This window comes from Echinops telfairi, unplaced genomic scaffold (genome assembly GCF_000313985.2).
Source record: "Echinops telfairi isolate 266 unplaced genomic scaffold, ASM31398v2 ScPeMD7_2;HRSCAF=8, whole genome shotgun sequence".
NCBI lineage: Eukaryota > Metazoa > Chordata > Mammalia > Afrosoricida > Tenrecidae > Echinops > Echinops telfairi.
The window spans coordinates 31830771-31853691 of NW_022103898.1; the positions used below are offsets into that span (position 1 = coordinate 31830771).

A 22921-nucleotide genomic window follows, 5' to 3' on the forward strand; every position below is an offset into this window, starting at 1 on the left:
CACACACATATCCACCCAGAACCTCAGAATGTGACCTTATTTGGAAGCAGGGTCTTTGCAGATGGAACCAGTTAATGGTCCCAGATGAAATCATCCTGGATTTAAGGTGAGCCCTCCCCCCAGTGACTGACGTCCTTACAAGAACAGGCGAGGGCACAGAGAGACACAGGAAAGAGGGCAAAGGCAAGGCAGAGGCAGAGGCCGAGAGCGGGATTAAGCTGCCTAAAGCCACAGCACACCAAGAATTCTCAGGAGCCATCAGAAACATTCGGTGACTCATCCAAAAGTTGGTGGTTCGAGTCCATGTAGGGGCACCTCCGAAGAAAGTCTAGGCAATCCATTTCCACACGTTCACAGCCACCGGAAACCCTATTCTGACAGACAGGCCCCACCCACCCACGGTGAGTCGGAATGAACCAATGGCAGCTCTGTGTGTGTGTGTGTGTGTGTGTGTGTGTGTGTGTGTGTGTGTGTTGGGTCTGATTTGGTTTTCATATCAGAAGCTGAATGAGACAAGAAGGGATCTCACAAAGCCTTCGGAGGGGAGCAGGGCCTGGCTGATACCTTGATTACGGCTCCTGGACTCCTGGTGTGGGAATGGGCCTCTGTGGCTGGAAGGGACCACGTCTGCGGTAATGCGTTCTGGCGGTTGCACCAAGGTCGACAGAAGCCGACGCAATGGCAAGTCACAAAGGAAGCACATACACTGCTCTTCCACAAGTCAGCTCAGCCCAGCTCTGGCTCTTCCCCGGGAGGTGGGTAAGTCACTCACACAGCTGGGGTGCTCTCCTAGTTCCCTGGGGGTGCCGGCCCATGGAGCCTTTACAGTGTGGACAAATGGAGCACAGCACTGGTGCGCACACACTCTCCCCCCACCACAACTTGCTGCCTGGAAGGGACTCTAAGCAAGGCTCTGGAATGGCCCCTTCCCCAACTCCCCCGGGTAAATTTACTTGTGGTCTGCCCCAGAGATTCTCCACTTCCCGGGACTGGTGAGCTGTGGCGTGAATTGGCTCACCAAACTCCACTGGCCTCCCTGAGCTCCTGGTGCCATCATGGTTACTAGTTGGGTTGTGATCCATTAAGGTCAGCGGTTCAAAAGTCCTAGCCGTTCCTCGGGATAAAGATGGGGCTTTCTACTCCCATGAAGAGTTACAGGCTCTGCAGCTCACAAGGGCAGTGCTACCCTGTCCTGGAGGGTCAAGACAAGTCAGCAGGGCCTTGATGGCAATGTATTTGGTTGGGTGTTTGGTGTGTCCACCCATCTTGGGGACACAGTGGGGGAGAAGTGCTCATCTTTCTGACCTGGCAAGTCGCCCACTCTGGAGGGAGGGTCACCAAAGACTTGGGCTCAGGTAGTGTTTTCCCACCCCCTCCTCGGGCCTGGAGTCCAGTCTCCATCCTGTTTCTCCTTAAAGGCTTGGGGGCTGGTTCGTATTCAAAGGGCTCTTGAGGGTGCATAAAATCAAACGTGAAACTGCTCCCCAGAAACAAAGCCCCTTGGTTCCCTCAGCTGGGAAAGGGAGCGGCCAAAAGCCACCTTCCTGGGGGCAAATTGCTGCGGAGCCTACAGATGGTGTGGGGGAGTCAGGGGCCAGGGGGCCTGGGAGTGTGATCTCTGGCAGGCACTGCACCAAGGGACGTGGAAAATCTCCTCCCCTCCTTGGTCTGTGGGCTCACTTGCCTGCCAAAGAGCGGGCCCAGGGGGCATGGCAAGAGTGGATGCTAAAGCCCGCCATTTCAAGACGACAGACTTCCTTGGATTCTACCTTGGGATGTGTCTGTGTTTTTATCTGTTCACCCAACATCCACTCTGCACCATCCCCCCACCCTGCACTGCAGAGAACAGCTCTGGGGCAGTAAGAGAGGAGTCTGTAGACCTGGTAGCAAGAGAAGCAAATGCCCCCGCTGTGAGGGACCCAGCAGGGGAGCAGGCGCCAGGTTCAGGCCCAGCTCCATGGGACCCCAGTCCAAAGAGTGCCCTGGAGAGTGCCCTAGACTGCCAAGGTCCAAGCAGGTGGGGGGTGAGAAAGGCAGGCACTGGTGGAGCTGGGCTGGAGCAGGTGAGGCCATCAGAGGACCACAGGGCGACGGGCATTTGGAGTCTTTTCTGGAGGCACAGAGAGCCACTGAGGCTCACAGGCACACGTTCTGCTACTTCTCACCTGCTTTGCCTTCAGTCTGTTCCTCAGCCTTTCTGAGACGCAGTATTCCCACCTCCCACCAGGACCAGGGTTTCACAGGAATTTGGAAATGAGACCATACATGTAACAGATGCCCAGCACAACGCCTGGCCTAGAACAGATGCTCCGAGTATGAGCGCTCCGGGAATGTCTTTCCCAGAGCCTCGAATGCAGGCGAAAGCTAGACATTGAATAAGGAAGACCCAGAATTGATGCCTTTGCATGGCGATGCTGGCGAAGCATGTCCAAGTACCATGAACTTCCAAAAAGAACAAGCAATCGGTCTCAGAAGTACGGCCAGAGTGCTGCTTAGAGGCCAGGATGGTGAGAGCCGATCCTGGGTACTTTGGGCATGTTGTCCAGAGAGACCATCCCTGGAGAAGGACATCAAGCTTAGTAAAGTGAAGGAAGCCCTCAACAAGACGCACTGACACAGCGGCTACAACAATGGCTCAAGCATAAGAACGATGGTGAGGATGGCACAAGAGGGGCAATGGGTCGTTCTATGGGGCACAGGGGGCTATGAGTTGGAACAGACTCGACGGCACCCGACAACAAAACAACCACTTGGGGCGGGGGGACCGATTACAGGGATCTACATATAACCTCCCCCCTGGGGGACGGACAGCAGAAAAGTGGCTGAAGGGAGACGCCGGACAATGTAAGATATGACAAAATAATAATAATGTATAAATTATCCAGGGTACATGAAAGAGGGGAGAGTGGGGAGGAGGCGGGGAAATGAGGAGCTGATGCCAAAGGCTTAAGTGGAGAGCAAATGTTTTGAGAATGATGAGGGTAGTGAATGTACAAATGTGCCTTATACAATTGATGTATGGATGGAGTGTGATAAGAATTGTATGAGCCCCCAATGATTAAAAACAAACAACTTGTCTGTGTTCAACACTTGGGGTAGGAGCACAGACACTCCTGGGGCTCCGGTATGAGGTGGAGAAGAGGCTGGCCGTTCAGAGAAGCAGCTGGGACGGTGGGTGGATGGATGGTGGGCGGTGGGTGGTACGGTGTGTGTGTGTGTGTGTGTGTGTCCTTGCAGCAAACAGCTCGGCAGCAGAGATATCCCTGCTGGCTGACCTGGATGCGGTGCGATCTTAGGCAACGACGTCACGTCAGCGGAAGCAGCCGGGGAGGCCGGCGCTCTTGCATCCTCATCAAAGAGGTGTTTACAGTGCTCCTGCGCCTCTGGGCTCATCCTTGTTCCTTAGCAACCGCACTATTTAGGGGCACACGTGCCACAGGGAAGCCGGCTTGAAAGGATGTGCAGGCTGGGCAGTGGCTTCAAGGCACACACAGTGCCCCCCTGCCCCCTGCAGCCATGGAGTGACTGCAGCCCAATGCCAACTGCTCTCTCCTGCGGTGAGGCGCCCAGAGTGGAAGCCTTCCACGAGCCAACTCGGCCACCCTCCAGGCCTCTCTCAGCAGCTTCCAGGACCAAGAACTTGAAGCAAAGTCCCCAACTATCCCCCTGGCCCCCAAGCACAGCCCAGTCACCATCTGCTATAGCAGAAGCTGCCTGAGCAGCTGACAGAGCACAAAGAAACAGCACACACCACTCGGCCAAGCACACCAGGCCCCCAGCACCCGGCCCAGTACTAGGCACCACCTGGGGCACTTTCCAGACACGCAAAGCCCCAAATGGGGCCCACCATGAACTCCTACAGTGGACCAAGGTGTTCTAGAAAGGTCTGAGATCCCAACACTTGCTGCCAAACTTGGGTTCTTTCTCCACTCTGGCCATGCAGCGTGTGATCCTCACAAAATTCACTTTGAGGGCTTAAAGACCCCCACCAGGGCCAGGCTTCTTGGCTCAGGCAGCCCAGTGCACCTCAGAGATGTCTTATTCGTGGGAAGGTTTTTCCTGTTGCGATCGTACACCCCATTTAAAGGGAATTATCCAATTAAGTTAAGACGGTGTTGCGATGTTCTCCTTCCAGGAATAGGCTGCCAGTGACTGCCCTGACGGCTCTCCCCTGAAGCGTCTCCAATTACCCAGCGAGCGCTAGGCTCACCGTGAGCATCGCCGGGCTGTTGCTGTGGAGACAGGTGGGTTTTTCATATCACCGGTTCCATCTCGTGATGAGGAGGGGGCTGGCAGCGCGCTCAGCACCGCCTTCACACCCCGGGCGGATGAGTATGGCCAACAACCACAGGACAAAAGCTCCGATGGATCCAGAAGGAGCAGGGAGGGTGTGGGCATGCAGGTGGCATTGGGCAGCAATATAACAAACCAGGCCCTTAGAAGCAGAGATGGTGCGCGGCCCACCCAAGCCATCAAGTCGATTCTGACTCATAGTGACCCAACAGGACAGAGAACTGCTCCACAGGGTTTCCGAGGCCCAACATGTTTTTGGGAGCAGGGAGCTCCACCCTTCCTCTGGAGGGTTTGCACCAAGGAACCTGTGGTTAGCAGCCCACACTGAACACCCTACGCCATCAGGGTCGCTGAAGAGACGGAGACTTTTATTTCTAAAATTCAGATCGAATCATGGCGTCCTCATTTTACAGTCCTTTTGTTTTTCCTTAGTTGGGATTTAATATGTATTATCCTATCATTCCAAATTCCAATCACATCAAGTAGCATGTACCATGGCTACCACCATCAGTTTCCAAACATTCTTTTTCCACATGGACTCCTTGATATCGTCTCCCCACCTCCATCACTGGACCCCCTCCCCCGCCCCAGGCCCTTATTCTACTTGCTGCCCCTCTAGTTTCATCGATCCTGGGTTTCATGAACTGAAAAAACGGAAAAGCATGGTAACACAGCTTCAAGAGGGGGCCCTCCATTGACCTCATACTCTGAGATTCATTCTACTATGAGCAAACAAAAAAAACGAGGAAAACAACACAAACCAAAATTACAGAACATTTGGGAAACCAGATCAGGTCCGGCCTGCACCCTAGAGGGCATCTACTGGCAAAGTTGTAACTGTTCAGGTCAGTTATGCCTTTGATCTTCTACACTCCTCTCTGCCGAGCACTCTGTTTAGTGACCACTCCTCTCCTCTCCTCCCTCTATTTTAGATAGGGGGAGCTCTCTCAGAGGCGTATTTCCTAGGCAGTCCCACAAACGACTCTTGGGCACCCACGGTCATCCATCGCCTTCGGCACACCGGATTCTCACATTCTCTGACACTGATCCCTCCTTTGGCTTCAGATGATATGGTTTACAAGCCTTCAGCGACTGCTGATGCTGTGTTTCTTCCAGGTAGCTAATTTTACAGTCCTTTATCAGCTCAGGGTGGCCCTCGCTATGTCCCTCTAGCATGATCGACAAGGCCCGTGGGGTTCCCTGGTGGGCTGGCGGCAGAATGCTCCCCTTCCGTGTGTGAGAACAGGGCAATTCGCCCCCCTCCCCCTAGTGCAGGTCACCCACATGTCAGCCAGCGGAGCTTTGCATGTGGCTGTGATGCTGCACAGATCCCACCAGAGCGCCTGTACTCAGACAGACCAAGGAAGAGAGGACTGTGAAAACCAGGCAATGGAGCTCACGCGACCAGTGTCCCCAACCAGTGGTGGGGTGGTGCAGGGCCAGCCTGGGGCGCCTCAATAGCAGCTGGCAAGAGCGAAGCCATGTGTTCCAGTCTCCAGCCTCTTCTCTCCCTCACTCCCTGCAAACATACTCTTGGTGGTCCACCGATGCTTGGAAAAGGCAAACCTTCCGCATCTCCCCGCCTTGGCCCCCATCTTTGGTCCGCAGATCCTCTTCCAGCTTCTGTTCAGCCTCAACGGAAAAAGAAAACGGCAGTCTCCTTCGAGCTGCAGCGCAGATGCCTGGCCCGCTGGGAACGACCTCCCTTCCCGTCTGTCCAGGAAGATGCCAGCACTGCAGGCGAGCCGGCACACGGCACGTGACGGGCTGCATTATTGCCATCCTCAAGGCTGTCTCCCCAAACAGCTGCTGAGCTACTCAGGGTGGCCGCAGTGGCGGCTGGGCGACTGGAGAACGGGCAGAGGTGAAAAGAAGGGGTTGAGTCCAGAGGACAGGGATGTGTCACCGAGACACAGGAGGGGGAGAAACCAGAGCTTATTCAGCAAACTGCTAGGAATCACAGAGTGCCTCCTGCCACTCAGGGGTGGGCTCGTGTGTGTGGTGTGTTTGTGGTTATCAGCCAGTCACAGGCAGGTCCCCGGAGCTGGCCCGCTGCCTTCACCAAAGATGTAAACACACGCCCAGTGTTGTCATAGCAATTACAAGTTGGGCTGTGATCCTCAGGGTCAGCCGTTCGAAACCACCAGCCTGCTCTGAGGAAGAAAGACCGGATCTTCTACTCCCAGAAAAGGCCACCCTCTGGAAACTCACAGGACCAGTTCGATCCTGGAGGCTGCTAATAACAGCATCTCCTTTGAGAAATGAGAAATATCAAGGTCACCTCCTTGGAAGCCCAGAAAACCACCACCGTGGCCTTCTGAGCTTGAGCTCTCCACCTGGACGTTGCTTGACGCAGCAGGTCCCCTCGCACACCACTGTCTTTTGTTTGTTTGCTGGGTTTTTGGAAGACGCTTTAACAAGAGGAAAGCAAGAGAATCATCAAGAGAACTTGTCTGCCACTATCCACTGACATGTTTACACAGAATTTAAAAACCATCCCTGCATGTGTGAGCGGCACCCTGGTGGCAATCCTCTCTGACACAGCCTGGTGCACTGCATGCCATGTCAGGCTCATTACCATCGCTGCTGACTCACTCTAGATAGGACAGGATAGAACTGCCCCTGGGAGTTTCCCAGAAAGCAATCCTTTATGGAAGTAGAAAGATGCTTTAGGACACGAAGTAAAAACACAAGGGAAAATAGCAAACGATACCTCCATTTTGTGCTTAAAAAAATTTTTTTTAAATCAAGTCTATGTAGATAAATGACAACAAGTGAAATTCACTTAAACTCTCGTGGTATGCCGGGTGGGTACAGTAAGGTATAAGGTCTAAAACTACTGGAGAAACTAGGGCATGATTTTCAAACGAAATCATTGTCTCTATCTCACGCTTGTTGTTAAGTGCTGCTCAGTCTGTTCCGACTCAGCGCGACACTGTGTACCAGGAAAATCAATCCCGGCCCAGTCCGCTGCCATCGTTACAACCACTGCCATGGGCTAGGCGGTTGTAGCAGCCACCGCCTGCGTCAACCTATCTCCCTGTGGATCCCCCTCTTCTTTCTTAGCCGTGATGTCCTTCTGAGATTGATCCCTGCGAATAAAAGTCTGTATAAAGCGTGTAAGCCAAGGCCTCAACGCCTTTACTTCTAAGGAGCATTCTGGCTCGACTTCTTCCAAGACAGATTTGCTCGTTCCTCCCCGTGTTAGATTCCATCCTCTTCCCATGCTTACAACTCACTTTCAGAAAATGAGCTCAATTCAAAACCTACTGAATAAATGAATGAACGAACACCAGGTTCTCACTACACCGAACCAAACTCACTGCATCGAGTCCATGCCGACTCACAGCGATCCCATAGGACAAGGCAGAACTGTCCCGGTGAGTTTCCGAGCCTGTAACTCTTTATGGGAGTAGAAAACCTCCTCTTTCTCCCAGGGAGCGGCTGGTAGTTTTGAACTGCTGACTTTGTGGTTAGCAGCCCAACATGTACTCTACTACGCCACCAGGGTTCTTAACAGACTCTATCATGGCACCCACTTACAGAAAAGGAGGCAGAGACTTGGAGAGATTAATTAGACTGTCCCTGGTCACACAGCTGAACTCAGATCCAGACGCTCTGGCTCAGAGTTCACCCTGCTAACCACCTGATCCTGCTACTTTAACCAGAAGGGAAAATAACAGTATGGTGGCCTAGTGCTTTTGAATTGAGCTGCCTGCCGATTGCAGGGTCAGCAGTTGGAAACCACTGTCCCCACTGAGGGAGAAAGATGAGGCTTTGGGTGCTTGCAGAGAGTGATTCTTGGAAACTCACAGGGGCGATTCTACTCTGTCCTATAGGGTCATTATGAATTGGAATCAACTTGGTGGCAGCGAGGTGTTTTGTTTTGTTTTGTTTTAGTGATTAAGGTGTCCAGCCTAGCCTGCCATCTTCTATCCAGTGATAGCCTCTGCTGCCTTCTCCTACACGTGGTACACATTTTCTGCCACCCCACCGCCGCCGCTGCCCCTTTCCGTCTCTGGAATGGGCTGAAAGAATTACACACATACATAAAAATGATGCCGGCCTCCTGCTTGTCTCTTCCAGAGGAAACTTCCCTATTAGGAGATGCAGGGGCTGCGAGTGACAGCCCGGAGTGAGGGGATGACGGCGAGTGGAGGGTGGGGGAGCAACAGGGCTGGGGGAGGGTGTCAGCTCCGTGAGAACCCAGGCAGGCAGGCTGTGCTGGAGCTACATGTGGGAGGAAAGAGGGGTGAGGACCAGGGCTCTGAACAGCAGGGAGGCCAGACTGAGAAACGCAGGGGGTTTAGCAGTGCCGGGGCGCCAAGAAGTGCCCACGTGGCCTCAAACCAAACAAACCTGACCCACAGCCGGGAGTGGATTCTGACTCACGCAAAAACAAAAGAAAAAAAAAACCCCCCGAAGGGTTCCAAAACCAACAACCTGAACGAAACCCGCCGCCAAAACCTGGTCCGAAAAAGGGGAAGTGGGGTTGAAACAAAAAACCTTGGAATCCCAACCAAACCCCTCCAAAATGGGCCAACTAAGACTCCGTCTGCGTGGCCCAGGGCTTCAGGGCCACCTAGAACCCCAACCAATTGGTCACTCAGGTTAAAGGCTAACAAACAAACAAAACCAACCCTCACTGCCATTGAGTTCGTGTGAGCTCACAGCAACTCTAGAGGCCAGGGTAGAAACCGCCCCGTTGCGGTTCGGAGATGTAACTCTTCACAGGAGTAGAAAGTCCAGTCGTGCTCCTGCTGAGCAACTGGTGATTTCAGACTGCTGACCTTGCAGGCAGCAGCAGCCCAACGCACAAACTGCACCATCTGAAATCGCCATTGTTGTGGGTCAGAACTACAGTCGGATACTGGCAATTTCACATAAGTCAAAGTGAACCTACAGCCCATGGCCAACATCAAAAGAAGAGATGGGGCTTCAGAAAACATAAACACGCTCTGTAGCCTGCTTTTGACACCTGACTCCCCCCTCCCTTTCTCATCCCTCGTTTTCATCCCGCGCCTCTCCCTATTCCAATGCTCTTTCTTCCCCCATCATCTCCTTCCTCCTCCTCCCCCTCCTCCCCAATCCTCTCATCCTGCTTTGTCATTAAAAAACAGATCCGCTCATGTGATCAAGTCCCTGAGTGGTACAGATGGCTGGCCGAATGGTTGGTGGTTTGAACCCACCCTGAGGCATCTCGGAAGGGAGGTCTGGGGATCTAGTTCCAAGAGGTCCAAGTCTTCAAAACTCTACAGAGCAGTTCTACTCTGTACGCAAGTCAGCACTCGGTGTCTCAATGGCCACCAACGACGATGATGATGACGACGACGACAACGAACTAGCCAAAGTTCCTGGGTGGCACAAGCAGCTTGCAATCCACGACTAACCTAAAGGCCGGCGGTTCAAATCCACCCTGAGGCACCATGAAGAAAGGCCTGCCAGTCTGCTGTTTCTCGGAAGATCGCAGCCAAGGAAACCTGATAGAGCAGCTCTGCTCTGCAGTACAAGGAGCTGGCATGAGTTGGAACCACAGCATTTGGGTTTTCTTTAAGGGTCCCTCTTACTTGGAGAACATTTCAAGAAGAGGTCACACCGCTGGGTGTGTGCATAAGTGCACATGTCCACAGGTTGAAGAGTGGACTTGGAGTGGCCTCTCCTGGCACCCAGCTCTCCGAGGCAGGGAGACTGGGGGCTGTGCCTGCCAGGGCAGGCTGTGGAAGCTCCTCGCTGACTGGGATCAGCCAGCACGTCAACCTCCGCATGAACTTCATGCCACCGCTGCTCAAAAGCCCTGTGGCCGGACTGCAGGGCTGGAAAGAGACGACGTCAACACGCAGGCCACTTGAACCCGAGGCAGAGCATTTTCAGGCCAGTTGTTTTGAGGACACACAACGAACGGCACTGTCAAGTCCATTCTGATCCATGGCCACCCCAACGCCTGACAGAGCAGAATGCGACACTGGCTTCAGATCCACAGCGTTAGGTTCTCAGTGGCGCACAAACCATCTGTGCTACTATTCGATGATCAGCACAAATTTCATAGGTTGCAATGATCTTTGACTGGTTGCCTTATCTGGGTCACCCACGCCCAAAGGCTAAGACTGGGGGTGGGCAGAAGGGAGCGCACGCAGGGGACTTGGCTGTGCTCAGATCTTGGTTCAACTGCCGACGACAAAGGCTCAGGCAGCTTTCTGAAACAAGGCCTCCGAGTCTTCACCTGCAGAACGAAGCTGGTGACCGCGGTGGTGACAGCTTTCTCGTGAGGTCGTTGTCCAGTTGAAGGCAATAACGGGCAGAACATACTCGCACAGAGCCTCGGAAACAGAAAGTATACACAACACACTCCTGCGTGTTGGCAAACATCTATGACCCGGTTTTCTCCAGGGACTTCAAAACCCCATACGGGAGAGATCAGGTGTGGGCTAAAGCCTCCGGCTTCACCAACTGTGTTAGTCTGGGTACTTTAGAGAAACAAATCCACAGAAACTCATGTATGAGTGAGTTTTATATAAAGAGTAAGTGCACATCAAGAAAACATCTCAACCCAATGCTGCCCAAGCCCACAAGTCCAACATTAGCCCATATGTCCAACACCCCAACACCAATCCACAAAGTCCTCCTCCATCTCACAAAACACTCAATGATGCAGATTGCAGGAGGAAAACCGAGTCAGTGAAAGTGTAAGCATCTCAGTGCTGGCAGGGGTCTCCACATGGGTGCTCCAACACCCAGGCCTGCATCAGGGTAGGTCCATGCGGCTTCTCCTTGGGGATGTCTTGTAGGAAGTCAGCCTTGCCAGCTGAAGCAGGGAATTGCTAAGGCAGCTGCCCCCTGGTCCAACCATCAGAAAGCAAGAGACCCAAGAACTAGAATGGCGAGACTCACCGAACCATTTACCCCTCTGCCCTTCAATTAACCCCACGTGTGTTTATCGGCCAGGTTGGCACAATAAACTACCTCACCAACCTTCTAAGGAGCTGCTGCCAGCCCATCACCAATTAGCAGCCCCTCCCCACGCCCAGGCCACGCAAAGGGGGTACACTGAGTCACCGACAAGGAAACAGGGCTTCTCTGGCCCCTCGATTTAAAACAATGACATTCTTCTTTTATTTTATTTTTTTTCCCCACAGTCTAAAAGCCCGGCTGTTGGGCGCCCTGCCAGCAGGCCCGGCAGCACTCCTGCCCTCCTTCCGAGGGCCCGGTTCCCACTGTGGAACCGAGAACCTGGGGGAAAACATACAAAACAATAAGCCATCTGCCAGAAGCCTTTACGGCGGCTGCCTCCACCTCCCCGGCAGAAGTGTGCACGCAGTCAGCACTAATGAATCGCTCCATTGAAGGAGCGCACCTTGAGCCCTTTCGTGACATAATCATAGGCAATTACAGCCCTGGAAAGGAACACTTGATAATTAACGATGCCTCCACTTCCTGAAGTGTCTAATCCCGATGTCTTGAATTCCAAAAAGAGCTGGCAGATGGGTGGGGGTGGGGGCGCCGCTAAATATAGGCCAGAACCTAATATTTAAATCGGTTTTAATTCACCTTCCCTTGTGAACAGTCCAAGCAGAACAAAAGCTTTACTCGTATTATGGCTGCTGGTCTAGAAGGAGGCGGCTAAACAGTTACCCACAACAGCTTGCGCTTCATTCCAGGCCTGGTGGGGGCTCAGCCCTCCCCCGGGCCATCATTTGGGCCTCTGCTCTTCCAGAGACGCAGGAAACCTCGCCCCCGCCTCCCTGCGTTGGGCACGCATACTAGCGTGTCGCTCCACACCCCCCTTTGCGTGGTCTCTGCCCCTTCAACGTGGAAATGGCCTTTCTTCTCAGGAAGGGAGTCTCCCAAGAAATCGCCCACAGGACCTCTGACCCAGCCACGCTCCTCTCCACCACCACCCTGAGGTTGGTACCAGGATCACCCCCATCTGTAAAAGGAGGGTGTGGAGCACCTGTGGGTTTGAGTAACTTGCCCAGGCTGCCGGCACCTAAAGCTGATTCTGATTCGACTCAGAGGGTCTGCTGCTACCTCCCCTGGGAGAGCCCCGATGAGTGCCCGCAAACCAGGCCCTGTGGGCAGACTTGCTGGATTTTAACACCTGTTCCATGCCTCCCCACCCCGACCCCCCACCCCTCCCCATGCCAGGGAAGCCCCAGGGCCTCTCAGGACATCTACACCCTGCTTCTGGTAAAGTTCTTCAGCAACTCCTCCTAGGGCTTCAGAAAGTCCATGGGGAAATCCCACCATCTCTTAATTCCATTTTTACCCATGAACTTTTGAAGTCCCCGCCCCCCTGGTACAGATGGAAATGCAGAGGAAACACCATTTGACCTACCCCTAAAACACTTCCGGGAAAAAAAAACTATCCCTCTTATTTTTCCTCAAAAAAAATTCCCACAACAATCGCCCTCTTTCCAATTTCTAACTGGATTCACCCCCACTGCCTCCGAGTGGACTCAGACTCACAGCTAGCTTATGGGGCAGAGCAGAACTGCTCCCTAGGGTTTCTGAGCCTGGGAAGCACGCAGCCTCATCTTCCTCCCTTGGAGCGGCAGCGGCGGAGGAGGGTGGGTTTGAACCACAGACCTCATGAGGGCACCACCAGGGATCCTCATTTCCATCCCCAGGAGCAGGTCTGTTTTTCCCTCTCACCAAAGCCACGTGAGGGTGGCAGTGGCACCCCCACCCCCACCTGTCCCTCCAGGTCCAGGGTTTTTACCTTGTCGTAATAGTAGCGCAGGGCTCTGCTCAGTTTGTCGTAGTTCATGTTTGTCTTGTTTTTCCGGAGCCCCCACAGTTTGGCCACTTCTTCGGCTTTGAGGAGCTTGAATTCACCATCGTTCGAGGTCCAGCAGATCAAGTGCTCATGTTTCTGGTCCAGCAGCAACTGCAACAGGAACTGCCACAGCGTGATTGCACTCTCCATACCTGCGGGGACAGAGCGCGCACGTCAGAGCTGCGCGCCGCTTCCGGCTGCGCCAGCAGGGCAGGGAGGGGAAGGGCAGCAGGAGGAGGACCCCAGGATTAAGGAGTCCTGGTGGTGCGATGGTTAGAGCACACCCAACAGTCCCGAGGCAGAAAGGCCTGGTGACCTGCTTCTCGAAGGGCTCCAGCCAAGAAGAACCTGGGCTGCAGCCGGGCTCTGTGCCCTGGGGTCGTGATGAGCCAGAATGGACTCCCTGCCACCGGAACCTGACCCTGAAGACCACGGAGCAGCAAGACGCATGGCCACCAAGCCCAAGCAGAACACCAAGCCCCCTGCCCCCGACCCGACCCCGGCTCAGAGACCCTGCAGGACGGGGCAGGACTGCCCCTGTGAGTTTCTGAGGCAATAACTGCTTTGGGGAGTAGAAAGCCTTGCCTTCCTTGTCTTTCTCCCCCAGCACCCATCAAAGGACTGAAAAGGAGCTCTCACTTCCACCCACCAGCAGGCCCTCTGCAGGGGAGCTCTCTGTGACGGCATCTATTGTGAGCAGCCCCGATTCAGAAATACACAGCAGCCCTAGGATGCTCATGTCGCTGCACAGGCACCTGAAAGAAGCCGGGTTGTTATCAAGAATCCAACTGTATTGAGGGGCTGACCACTCACAGTGTGTCTATTCCTACCCGTCCCATGAACCTCTCGCTGGGCAGTATTGCTGGAACGTGGGGTTCCAGGAAAAGGCCCTTCTCTACCGGAACCTGGGCTGGTGAAAACAGAACACCTGCCTTGGGCAGGTCAAGTTGGGCCCCAGGTGCGTTAGACAGAAACGGGCTCCAAAAGAACGGGAGCACTATGGCTTCAGCGTGGGGGAATGCTAAACCCAAGGTCAGTGGTTCAAACCCACCAGCTGCTCGACTGGAGAAAGACGAGGTTCCCGTACACAACCCCGAAGGAGTAGCTCTAGCCTGTTCGGAAAGGCTGCTGTGAGTTGGAATCGACCCGATGGCAGTGGGTTTGGGGTACTCCATGGGGTTTTCAGCGACAGATCTGAGGTAGTAGCTTCTTCTGAGATACCTCTGGGTAGGCGCGTACTTCCAACCTTTTGGTTAGCAACTGGGCATGTTATCAGCTTGCACCACAGGTGGTGAGGCGGCCGGTTATCCGTGGGTATACCTGTCTCTTCCTACTAAATGATGAGCTTGATGAGGAAGGCACTGTCACGTGAATCTCTGTATTCTCAGCACGTTGACAGCTCAGCACAATGCCCGGATGTGGAAAGTATCCAGTCAATAGATTGTTATTGACCTAACGACGTGGTCATTGCAATCTGAAGGGCCCCTCACTTCCTCCAGCATTTGTCACGTAGCAAATCAAATCCCATTGTCACATCTACGGAGATGCGACAACAGCAACAACTTGCTTTGCCGTGCCAGAAATAGCCTCCTTTCCCTTGGGTGCTGCTGTGAGCTTGCAGGTGCTGTTCCTTCTGGCTCGGAGGCTGTTCCCGAGCTCGGGAGCCTGGGAGACTCCTGCTCATCCACTGTGACCCGGTGTGCTCTACTCCTTCCCAACGCCGGAACTAGGAAGGAAAGGGGAAAGGATCCTCTCTGCGCTCATTAAATTAAAAGGGGCAGGTGGAAGCAGACACCAGGAGGTGGTAATTGACACCGGCAGACAATTGCGGTGAAGCCTTGTAAGGGCAGGATGGAGCAGGGGGGAGAGAAGGCGGAATCGGGGATGCAGGGCCGCCCTAGGTAGGGGCTCATCCCTGCAATCACAAGGAAGGGCATGGGAGGCAGCTGCTGGGACAGGACCCCGAGAGGGGACAGTCAGGCACGGCCATGACAAGCGTGGACACTGAGAACCTGGAATAGCTGCCTGGAGGGGGCTTATTTGTACCAATTATCTTTTGTCCAACTCCTCCCAGGCCTTCCTCCCAAGGCAGCCTTCGTATTTGGGCCATCATTTTCTCCCTTGCCGTGTGGGAACGGGTCTGGAAATACCTCGCCATCCAGGAAGCACTCATTCCCTTGCTTCCTTTCTCATGTCTGGCCGGAAGAATACATCCCATTTATTCTCGCAGCGAAGTGGGCTTCCCAGTTCCAGGGAAACAGACGGGGGCGACCTCTCAAAAACGTCGCGTGGTCAGTGGCCCCCGAGCTGGGTGCACAGGAGAGCGAGCTGCCCCCTAGGTTTCGGGCTGTGGCTCTTCGGAAGCAGGTCACCACCCTGACTTCTGACTCCCCACTGGGTGGGTTCCGACCACTCACCTTTGGGCTAGCAACAGAGCACTTAACTATTTGCACGGCGCACAGACCCTCGAAGTTTATCTACCGGGTATGATTTTGAGGCTTTTCAAGAAAGACATTCCACAGAGGAACCAACCAGTCTTTGCCAGAATGCAGACGCCCAGGCTGTGCAATGGTGACTCTCCTCCTCATTGGCCCAACCTGCCTTGCCTTCTGGTATATTCAACTGTTTGGTCACACAGCCCCCTACTGGCATTGATTCCGGATATGAGGCGCCCTTCAGATTACTTGAGAGTAAGGCACAAATATGATGCTTCCCCTGGCACTGGGAATTGCGAATCCGAAACCCACTGCTGTCAGGTTGAGCCTGACTCTGAGCGACACTGCAGGGCAGGGCAGAACTGCCCCCACCGGGTGCCCAAGGCCATGGTCTGTATGGAAGCAGACTGCTACTGCTTTCTCCCAGAGGGCTGGGGGTTTGAACTACCAACCTTTCGACTTTCGGTTAGCAACTTAGCTCTTCACCACTACGCCACCAAGGCTCTTCGAGCACCTAGCATGTGTCTCAAAGTCTTGATGCTTTCTCAGCCAAACACTTCAGACCCATCTCCCATTCCACCAACTCCATTCTGACTCAGGGTGAGATAAGCAAACCCTAGCTGTAACCCAAGTTACATCGTGTCATCATGGCCCAAAGCCCATCTGTAGGCAACTAGACATCCCTTACGGAAGGGTCACAAGAAAGAGAGGAGCCAGTCAGGGTGCGGTGTAGCACTGATGAAGCATACAACTTTCCTCTAGTTTTTTAATGATCCTCCACCCCCGAACAATCATGATCCCAATTCTACCTTACAAATCCAGCTAGCAGAGGATGTACACTGGTACAGATTAAGAGCTGGAAACACAGAGAATCCAGGACAGATAAACCCCTCAGGACCAATAATGAGAGTAGTGATACCAGGAGGGTGGACGGAAGGTGGGGAAGAAAGGAGCAACTGATCACAATGATCTACATATAACCCCCTCCCGGGGGGGATGGACAACAGAAAATTGGGAGAGGGGAGACATCGATCAGTGTAAGGCATGAATAAATAATAATAATTTATAAATTATCAAGGGTTCGTGAGGGAGAGAGGCTGGAGGAGGGAGGGGGGAAATGAAGAGCTGATACCAAGGGCTCAAGTAGAAAGAAAATGTTTTGAGAATGATGATGGCAATAAATGTACAAATGTGCTTGACACAATGGATGGATGGATGGATGGTGATAAAATGATTTAAAAAACTACAGCACTGGTTTCCACACAGTCACATCACAGGAATGTTCTGTGACGTTTCTGCCAGCTACAAATACTCCCCTCTTGGGTGAAGGGAGAGAAGCACCCCCTTTCCAATAACCGTTAACCTTATGCATACATCTCCATAAAATTCCTGTAGAGGGAAAAACACACACACACACACACACACACACACACACACCCTAAGTGATACCTTCTTTCTACCCCTGACATGAATTCCCAGAATCCTAAGGGAGTTCTGGATCTCAACATGCGGGCGTCATGCGGCTCAATGGCTCTCGGTGCCATCGTCCTAAGGAGCGTGAGGGATCCGGACAGCAGCAGACTGTGGTCCTTATGCAATGAAAGCACGAGAGTGTGGTCCTCCTTGAGATCGCTAGTGGGTGCACCGTGCCAAGTCCAACTGCCTCCTCGACCTGTTTGTCAGTCAGTGGATGTCCCACAACGCTTAGCTTGGAAGTTAGCGTTCATGGAAGAAATGCTGTAACTCCTTTCAAAAGAGCCCCCAGTCAAATGTTCTCTCATTTGGAAAAAGGATTCTCTTCCTCGGCCCAGATCCCATCAGCGGTTGTTGAACCCCTTTCTTTATGCAAAAGCCGAACTCTGCACTTAGACACTGAGGAGGATGGGCCCCCTTTCCCAGCCTGCTAACCGGAAGAGGGCGGTCCCTTAGCGGGGCAGTTCCTGTCTTCCGCAGGCTGCACTTCATTCTCCCCTGCGGCCTTTCTGCCTCTGGGCACTATGGTTTCTGCTGGAGCTGCCAAGGGCCACAGCAGCCAGCCCAGCCTCTCCAGAGAGCGAAAGCCTAATCCACATCCGGCGAGCCAATCAGTTCAGAGTAGAAACTGCCCCACAGTGCTTCCAGGGAAGCAGACTGCCACCTCTTTCTCCAGAGGAGCTGCGAGTAGGTTTGAACGGCCAACATTTTGCCAATTAGCTGAGTGGTTCAACCACCTTGCCACTGGGACTCTTCCAGAGAACAAGCCAAACTCACTGTCATTGAGTGGATGCCAACTCATATCGGAGTCCCTGTAGGACAGGGTAAAACTGCCCCATGTGGGTTTCCAAGACTTTAAATCTTTACAAGAATGGAAAGCCCCTTTCTCCCACAGAACGGCTGGTGGTTTTGAACCGCTGACCTTGCGGTTAGTAGCCCAATGTCTGTCTGTCTGTCTCTCTCTCGTTCTCTTAGCATTTACCATTTACCGGTGGATCTTTGGATGTGAGACATTCCTTCATTCCTTCGGCTGGGGGCTATGAGGACTAGGTCTTCCATATTACCAAGCACTCCACCTGGATTATCCCGTTCAGTCTCTCCACAGCCCTGCAGGTAGACACACTTCCTGTTCCTCTTTTGCAGGTGAGGAGACTGAGGCCCAGTTGTGGCAGAGCAGGGCCCTGTGGCATCATGTCCTCAGCATGTGGCCAGCAGACCCTGCCAACCATTGGCCAGCACTCTGCGAGAAGTGCGGAAACGGAGAGCAGCAGAGACGGCTCCTGCACTTTGCCATGGCAGCTTCATGCCAGGGCGCAGCCAGGGGCTCAGTTTGCGGAATCAGCAAGTTCGGTTTCAGAAACTTCACAGAAGCAGATGGCTTCTTTCCCCAGAGAGCTGCTAAGTGGATTAGAACCACCAACCTTTGATCCGCAGCCACGAGCTTAACTATTGAGCCATGAAGCCTCCTTTTGGCTCTTACATGGAAACTATCTGTTTTACTTACTTTTTTGGGGGGGGTGTGTGTCTGATTAGTCATAGGATGACAAAGAGTTACCAGGATTAGAGCTATCTTCTCTTTGAATTGCCTTTACATGAATTCTCAAAGAAAATGTATAGGCTCTGTAGGTTTAGTCTAATTATACTGACAGAAATGGGATTTTTTGGGGGGTCTGTGAAATTTAGTAATAAGAGCTCTGGGCTTGTATCTTGATGGCTTTACTCTTTAATTTCATTTTACGAGTAGTCAGTTTTGTTTTTATAAAATTATCATTCTGCACATGTTGGGAAATTTTGACATTGGCCTTTTCCCAGAGCTGGTTTTAGAAACCCTGCTCTCTAAAGTGAACTCCAAAAGTCCTGGCCTTCACTTTGCTTGCTGGTGGAGGGCCGGCTCTTCGATCAGCCCTGGGGTCACAGGAGACACCCAGGAAAGAACCGTCAAATAAATAAACGAACGAGTGACACAGAGGCAGGAGCCACTGCCTAAGTCCTTCATTGCTGCCTCTCACCCAAAGCGGGAGCTTGACTTGGTCAGGATCAGGCTTTACAAGGAAGCGTGTGGGCCGTGAGCACAGCCTTAAACTTAAAAAAAAAGTGGATTCTGACTCAGGGTGACCCTATAAGGCAGAGAAGAACTACATCTCAGGGTTTCAGAGACTGCCTGTACAGGCTGGTGGGTTCAAGCCCCCAAACTTGCAGTTAACAGCCTGGTGCTTCACCCGGTGCAGCACCAGGGCACCTTCCTTAAACTGAAACAGACTCCCCTCTGCAGTTTCCCAGACTGTAAACCTTCATGGGAACATAAGCACCGCCACTACCATCCAGTGAGCCATTTCATCTCCATTTGGGGCGGCAACAGCTCCTGGCTTTGAACCACTGACCTGGCAATAGCAGTCCAACACTTACCCAACAGCGCCACTAAAACTGGCCCACTGCCATCGAGTGGAGTCCAGCTCATCACGACCTCTGCGGGGCTCCTTACACTTTTTCTTCTCCAGCACCCTTTCCTTCCAAGAAATGAGCAAGAGACAAGAGCGGCCAGTGTGTGCCTGGGATGCTTTACGCAGGAATTCAACCCCAAAAGGAACTGCCCCTTTGGGTTTCTGAGGCTGTAAATCTTTACAGGATCAGACAGTCTCCTCTTTCTCCCGCAGAGCGGCTGGTGGGTTCAAACTACTAACCTCAGGGTTAGCAGCCTACCACGTGATCCAATAGCCCCCCAGGATCCTCTCTTACCCCAAAGAGCGGGGCAGAATCTGAGGAGGAGGAAAGAGCCAGGTGTCCTCCTGAGTGGACAGGGCAGGGGCAGAAATGGCTAAGCCAAGGCAAGAATCCAAGTTGGGAGTAGAATGGAAGGCACCTGGAATCCTGCCCTCCCCCATGCCCAACAGCTTCCAGGAGGGCATAAAGAAGCGCCAGTTTGACCCCCATTACTGCCAGCATCCCTTTGGTCACCCAGATTTTTGATCTTGCAGAAATTCACAGCTTAATTAAGCTACCCAAGGGTTCACTTTGCCCAACTTCCTGCTGAGGTCCTGGTAGGGCCCCTAGCAACTCTGCATCTGTAGTGTTCTATCCTTTTGTTTTGCTTTCCCTAATAGGTTCCCACAAGTTGCACAAGCTTCTGGCTCCATCACACTTGGCCCTGCGGACCCCCTTAGCAGGCTTGCCTCATTCCAACCCAGGACAGCAAGTGGCTTTCCCTTCCTGGCGGGGGCCTGCTGCGCAACAGCCACAAGGTGGCGCCAGACGTCTTCGTGGGAGCTGGGGAGGAGCCTGTCTTCACGGAAAGTCTGAGGCGGTTTTGTCCCTTCCGCTCTCAGAAGTCGAAATGCCCACTTATTTGTTCTCCTCTCTGCAGATGGCAGCCTAGGCCTCCTTTTTGCAAGCTCCTGCTCGCTCTCGCGCGCTCTCTCTCTCTCTCTCTCTCTCTACCTCCCTCCCTCCCTCCCTCTTCTTTTCTTTCTTTTTCTGTACAGGGAAGTGGGGATTGAGGGGGCAGAATGCTTTCTTTGCTTTGCTTCCCTCTGTGTGTTGTGGGGAATGAAATTCGCCAACTTTTAGGAAGAGTCACAAGGCGGACAGGGGGGAAACTGCTGGTTAGGAAATAAACAGAGTAGGTGCTCAGCAAGGAGGAAGGGGGACAAATCCCACACTTCTCACCATACATTCTCCAAGTTCAGCTCGTCTGCCCAGAGCAGCATGTTTCCACGCCATCGGATTATCACTGTCCACGAGAATGGGCAGAAACCCATTCATGATATAAAACAAATCTTGTCCGGAATCCCTTAAAAGCAACCTATTGTATTATTCAGAGTTGATGAATAAGTAGGCGTGGATGTAATGGATTAACATTAGGCTGCTAACCTCGAGATCTGGAGTTCAAACCCACCCAGTCACTCAACAGGAGATTTACCGCCTCAGAAACGCCCAGAGGCAGTTGCACTCTGTGCTAATATGCAGAGCTGCATCACAACTCCTGGGGGAGGGCCGAGGAACTTAACTGTGGGCGTCTCAAAAACACTTGGTGATTGTAAAGGGTTCTGAACACGCCACAACCCCAAATTCTAAACCAAACGCACAACGCGTCCAAGGCAAACACTGGCAGCGCGTGTCTGCTGCTAATTTCGTGTGGGGAAAGGGGTCTGGAGAAGAAAGAGTCTAAGGAGAGTCAAGATCGACCGTAGGGCAGTGGACACGAAACACAGAACAATCTTAAGGCACAGGAATAACATATCACAAACACACAGAAACACAGGCAGTTCATATGGAAATTCTGAAGTCTCTTCTTTTTTGTGAGGTGGAACTAAGATTATTAAAATTCACTGTAAAGAGATTTTTTTAGTGGGAAGATCACTTGAAAGTAAACTACCTTTCTTTAAAAAATACCAAAAAGATAAATTGGGGAAATGCACGCTTCACAGAAAAAACCCACAAAGTCCAGGTTCCAGGAGAGTCTGCAGAGATGTGCTTACCAACCAATTGGGTTTCTTCTGTCATCGTTAATTCAGATCAATTCATTATACCAGTTCCTTTCCAGCTCCCTGTAGCGAAAGGTACTTTTCTATAATATCATGAAAAGTAAATTGCTGGAAGAAAAAATAAAAGGAACAGCACACACTACTCCCCCTCAAAAAAAAAAAAAAAAAAAAAGGAATTTTTCCCACTTTATTACTGTGTACTGATAAAAATTACATTTCAATAAGTAAAATCAGAGCAAATAAAACAGGGGAGAAAACCCACTATCACAAACACTGCGCACTGTTCGTTGGCAGTGTCTAACCCACTGCCTTTGAATCGATTCTGACTCATCTTGACTCTTTTTGGGCCAAACAGAATTGCTCCTCAGGGTTTCCAGACTGCAAATCTTTATGGCAGTAGACAGCCTCATCATTCTTCTTCAGAGCAGCTGGTGGGTTTGATCCACCAACCTTGTGGTTAGCAGCCTGACGCTTAACCCACTACATCACAGGGCTCCTTTGAAAGTGGGTTTCTAGGCCATTAATTTAGAGAAATGGTCTTATAGTCTTAATTATACTCATCATTTTGCAACTGGAATGGAACAAAAGCGATGAGAGAAATCGTGGTTCCGGTATGAAACACCCACAGACACATCTTGTGACAAGAAAAATAAATTACTATCAACCATGCCATTCGGTTAAAAGAAGCTCATCTATGAGGCCAAGTACATATCCCCGAAGCTCTTTTTAACTAGTGACAAACGTTTTTCATTCTGTAAAACTGTTAAAAAAATTTTAAAAAAACCCTCACTACCATCAAATCAACTCTGACTTATAGGTAGAGTAGAAGTACCCCTGTGAGTTTCCAAGCCTGTAACTTTTTACAGGAATAGAAAGCCCCATCTTTCTCCCTCGGAGCAGCTGGTGGATTCGAACTACTGGCCTTGAAGTTAGCAGCCCAATGTGTAACCCACTGTGCCACCAGGGATCCTGTAAATACCGTTTGATTGCTCATTGTAACAGAGCACATAAAGAGGCAGAGTGGACACTGCTCAGCCTACTTATACAGCCCTTCTCGTCTGCCACACTTTTCCAAACAAGTCTTCCATCTGAGAAAAGAGAAAGACCTTTCCCTGGAGACCAATGCTGACCTCTGTAATCATCCATACAGTGAGCCAGCCACTGCAGGGCCTCTGTGGTCTTGACACTGCAGTGGCTTGGCCTCTGGGTCAACTGGAAGGCAGCTCACTGGGTTCGCGGGTGACGTTTACACGGGCTTGGGAAAAGCACCGCTCACTCTGGCTGAGAGCTGTCTTTGGGCCATGCTAGGTCCTCTCACTTCCGTACATTCATGCTACTTCCCACCCCACCCACGATCCCACGACCAGCCCTAGCTGATACCACGTTTCCAGAGCAGGCCCCTAAGGGGACGAGACAGGAAAGGATCTATTCTCACTCCCGGCTGCCTCCCGAGGGTGCCTCTTTGA

The 22921-nt window shown here is 52.3% G+C and overlaps 1 protein-coding gene across 2 annotated transcripts in view; it reads right to left on the reverse strand.

Annotated features, from left to right (window-relative positions):
* Positions 1 to 22921, reverse strand: part of ELK3 (ETS transcription factor ELK3) — a 62630-nt gene that overhangs the window by 34136 nt on the left and 5573 nt on the right. Inside the window, exons 1-2 of one of the 2 annotated variants that reach the window (XM_004700378.2) lie at positions 14118 to 14136; positions 13010 to 13218 (exon numbers count right to left, since the gene is read on the reverse strand). In XM_004700378.2, the coding sequence (XP_004700435.1) occupies positions 13010 to 13216 (207 nt within the window). In that variant the 5' untranslated portion in view covers positions 13217 to 13218; positions 14118 to 14136. Of the gene's footprint in view, positions 1 to 13009; positions 13219 to 14117; positions 14137 to 22921 lie in introns of those variants that run through there. The other variant, XM_045291881.1, reaches the window with a different exon arrangement.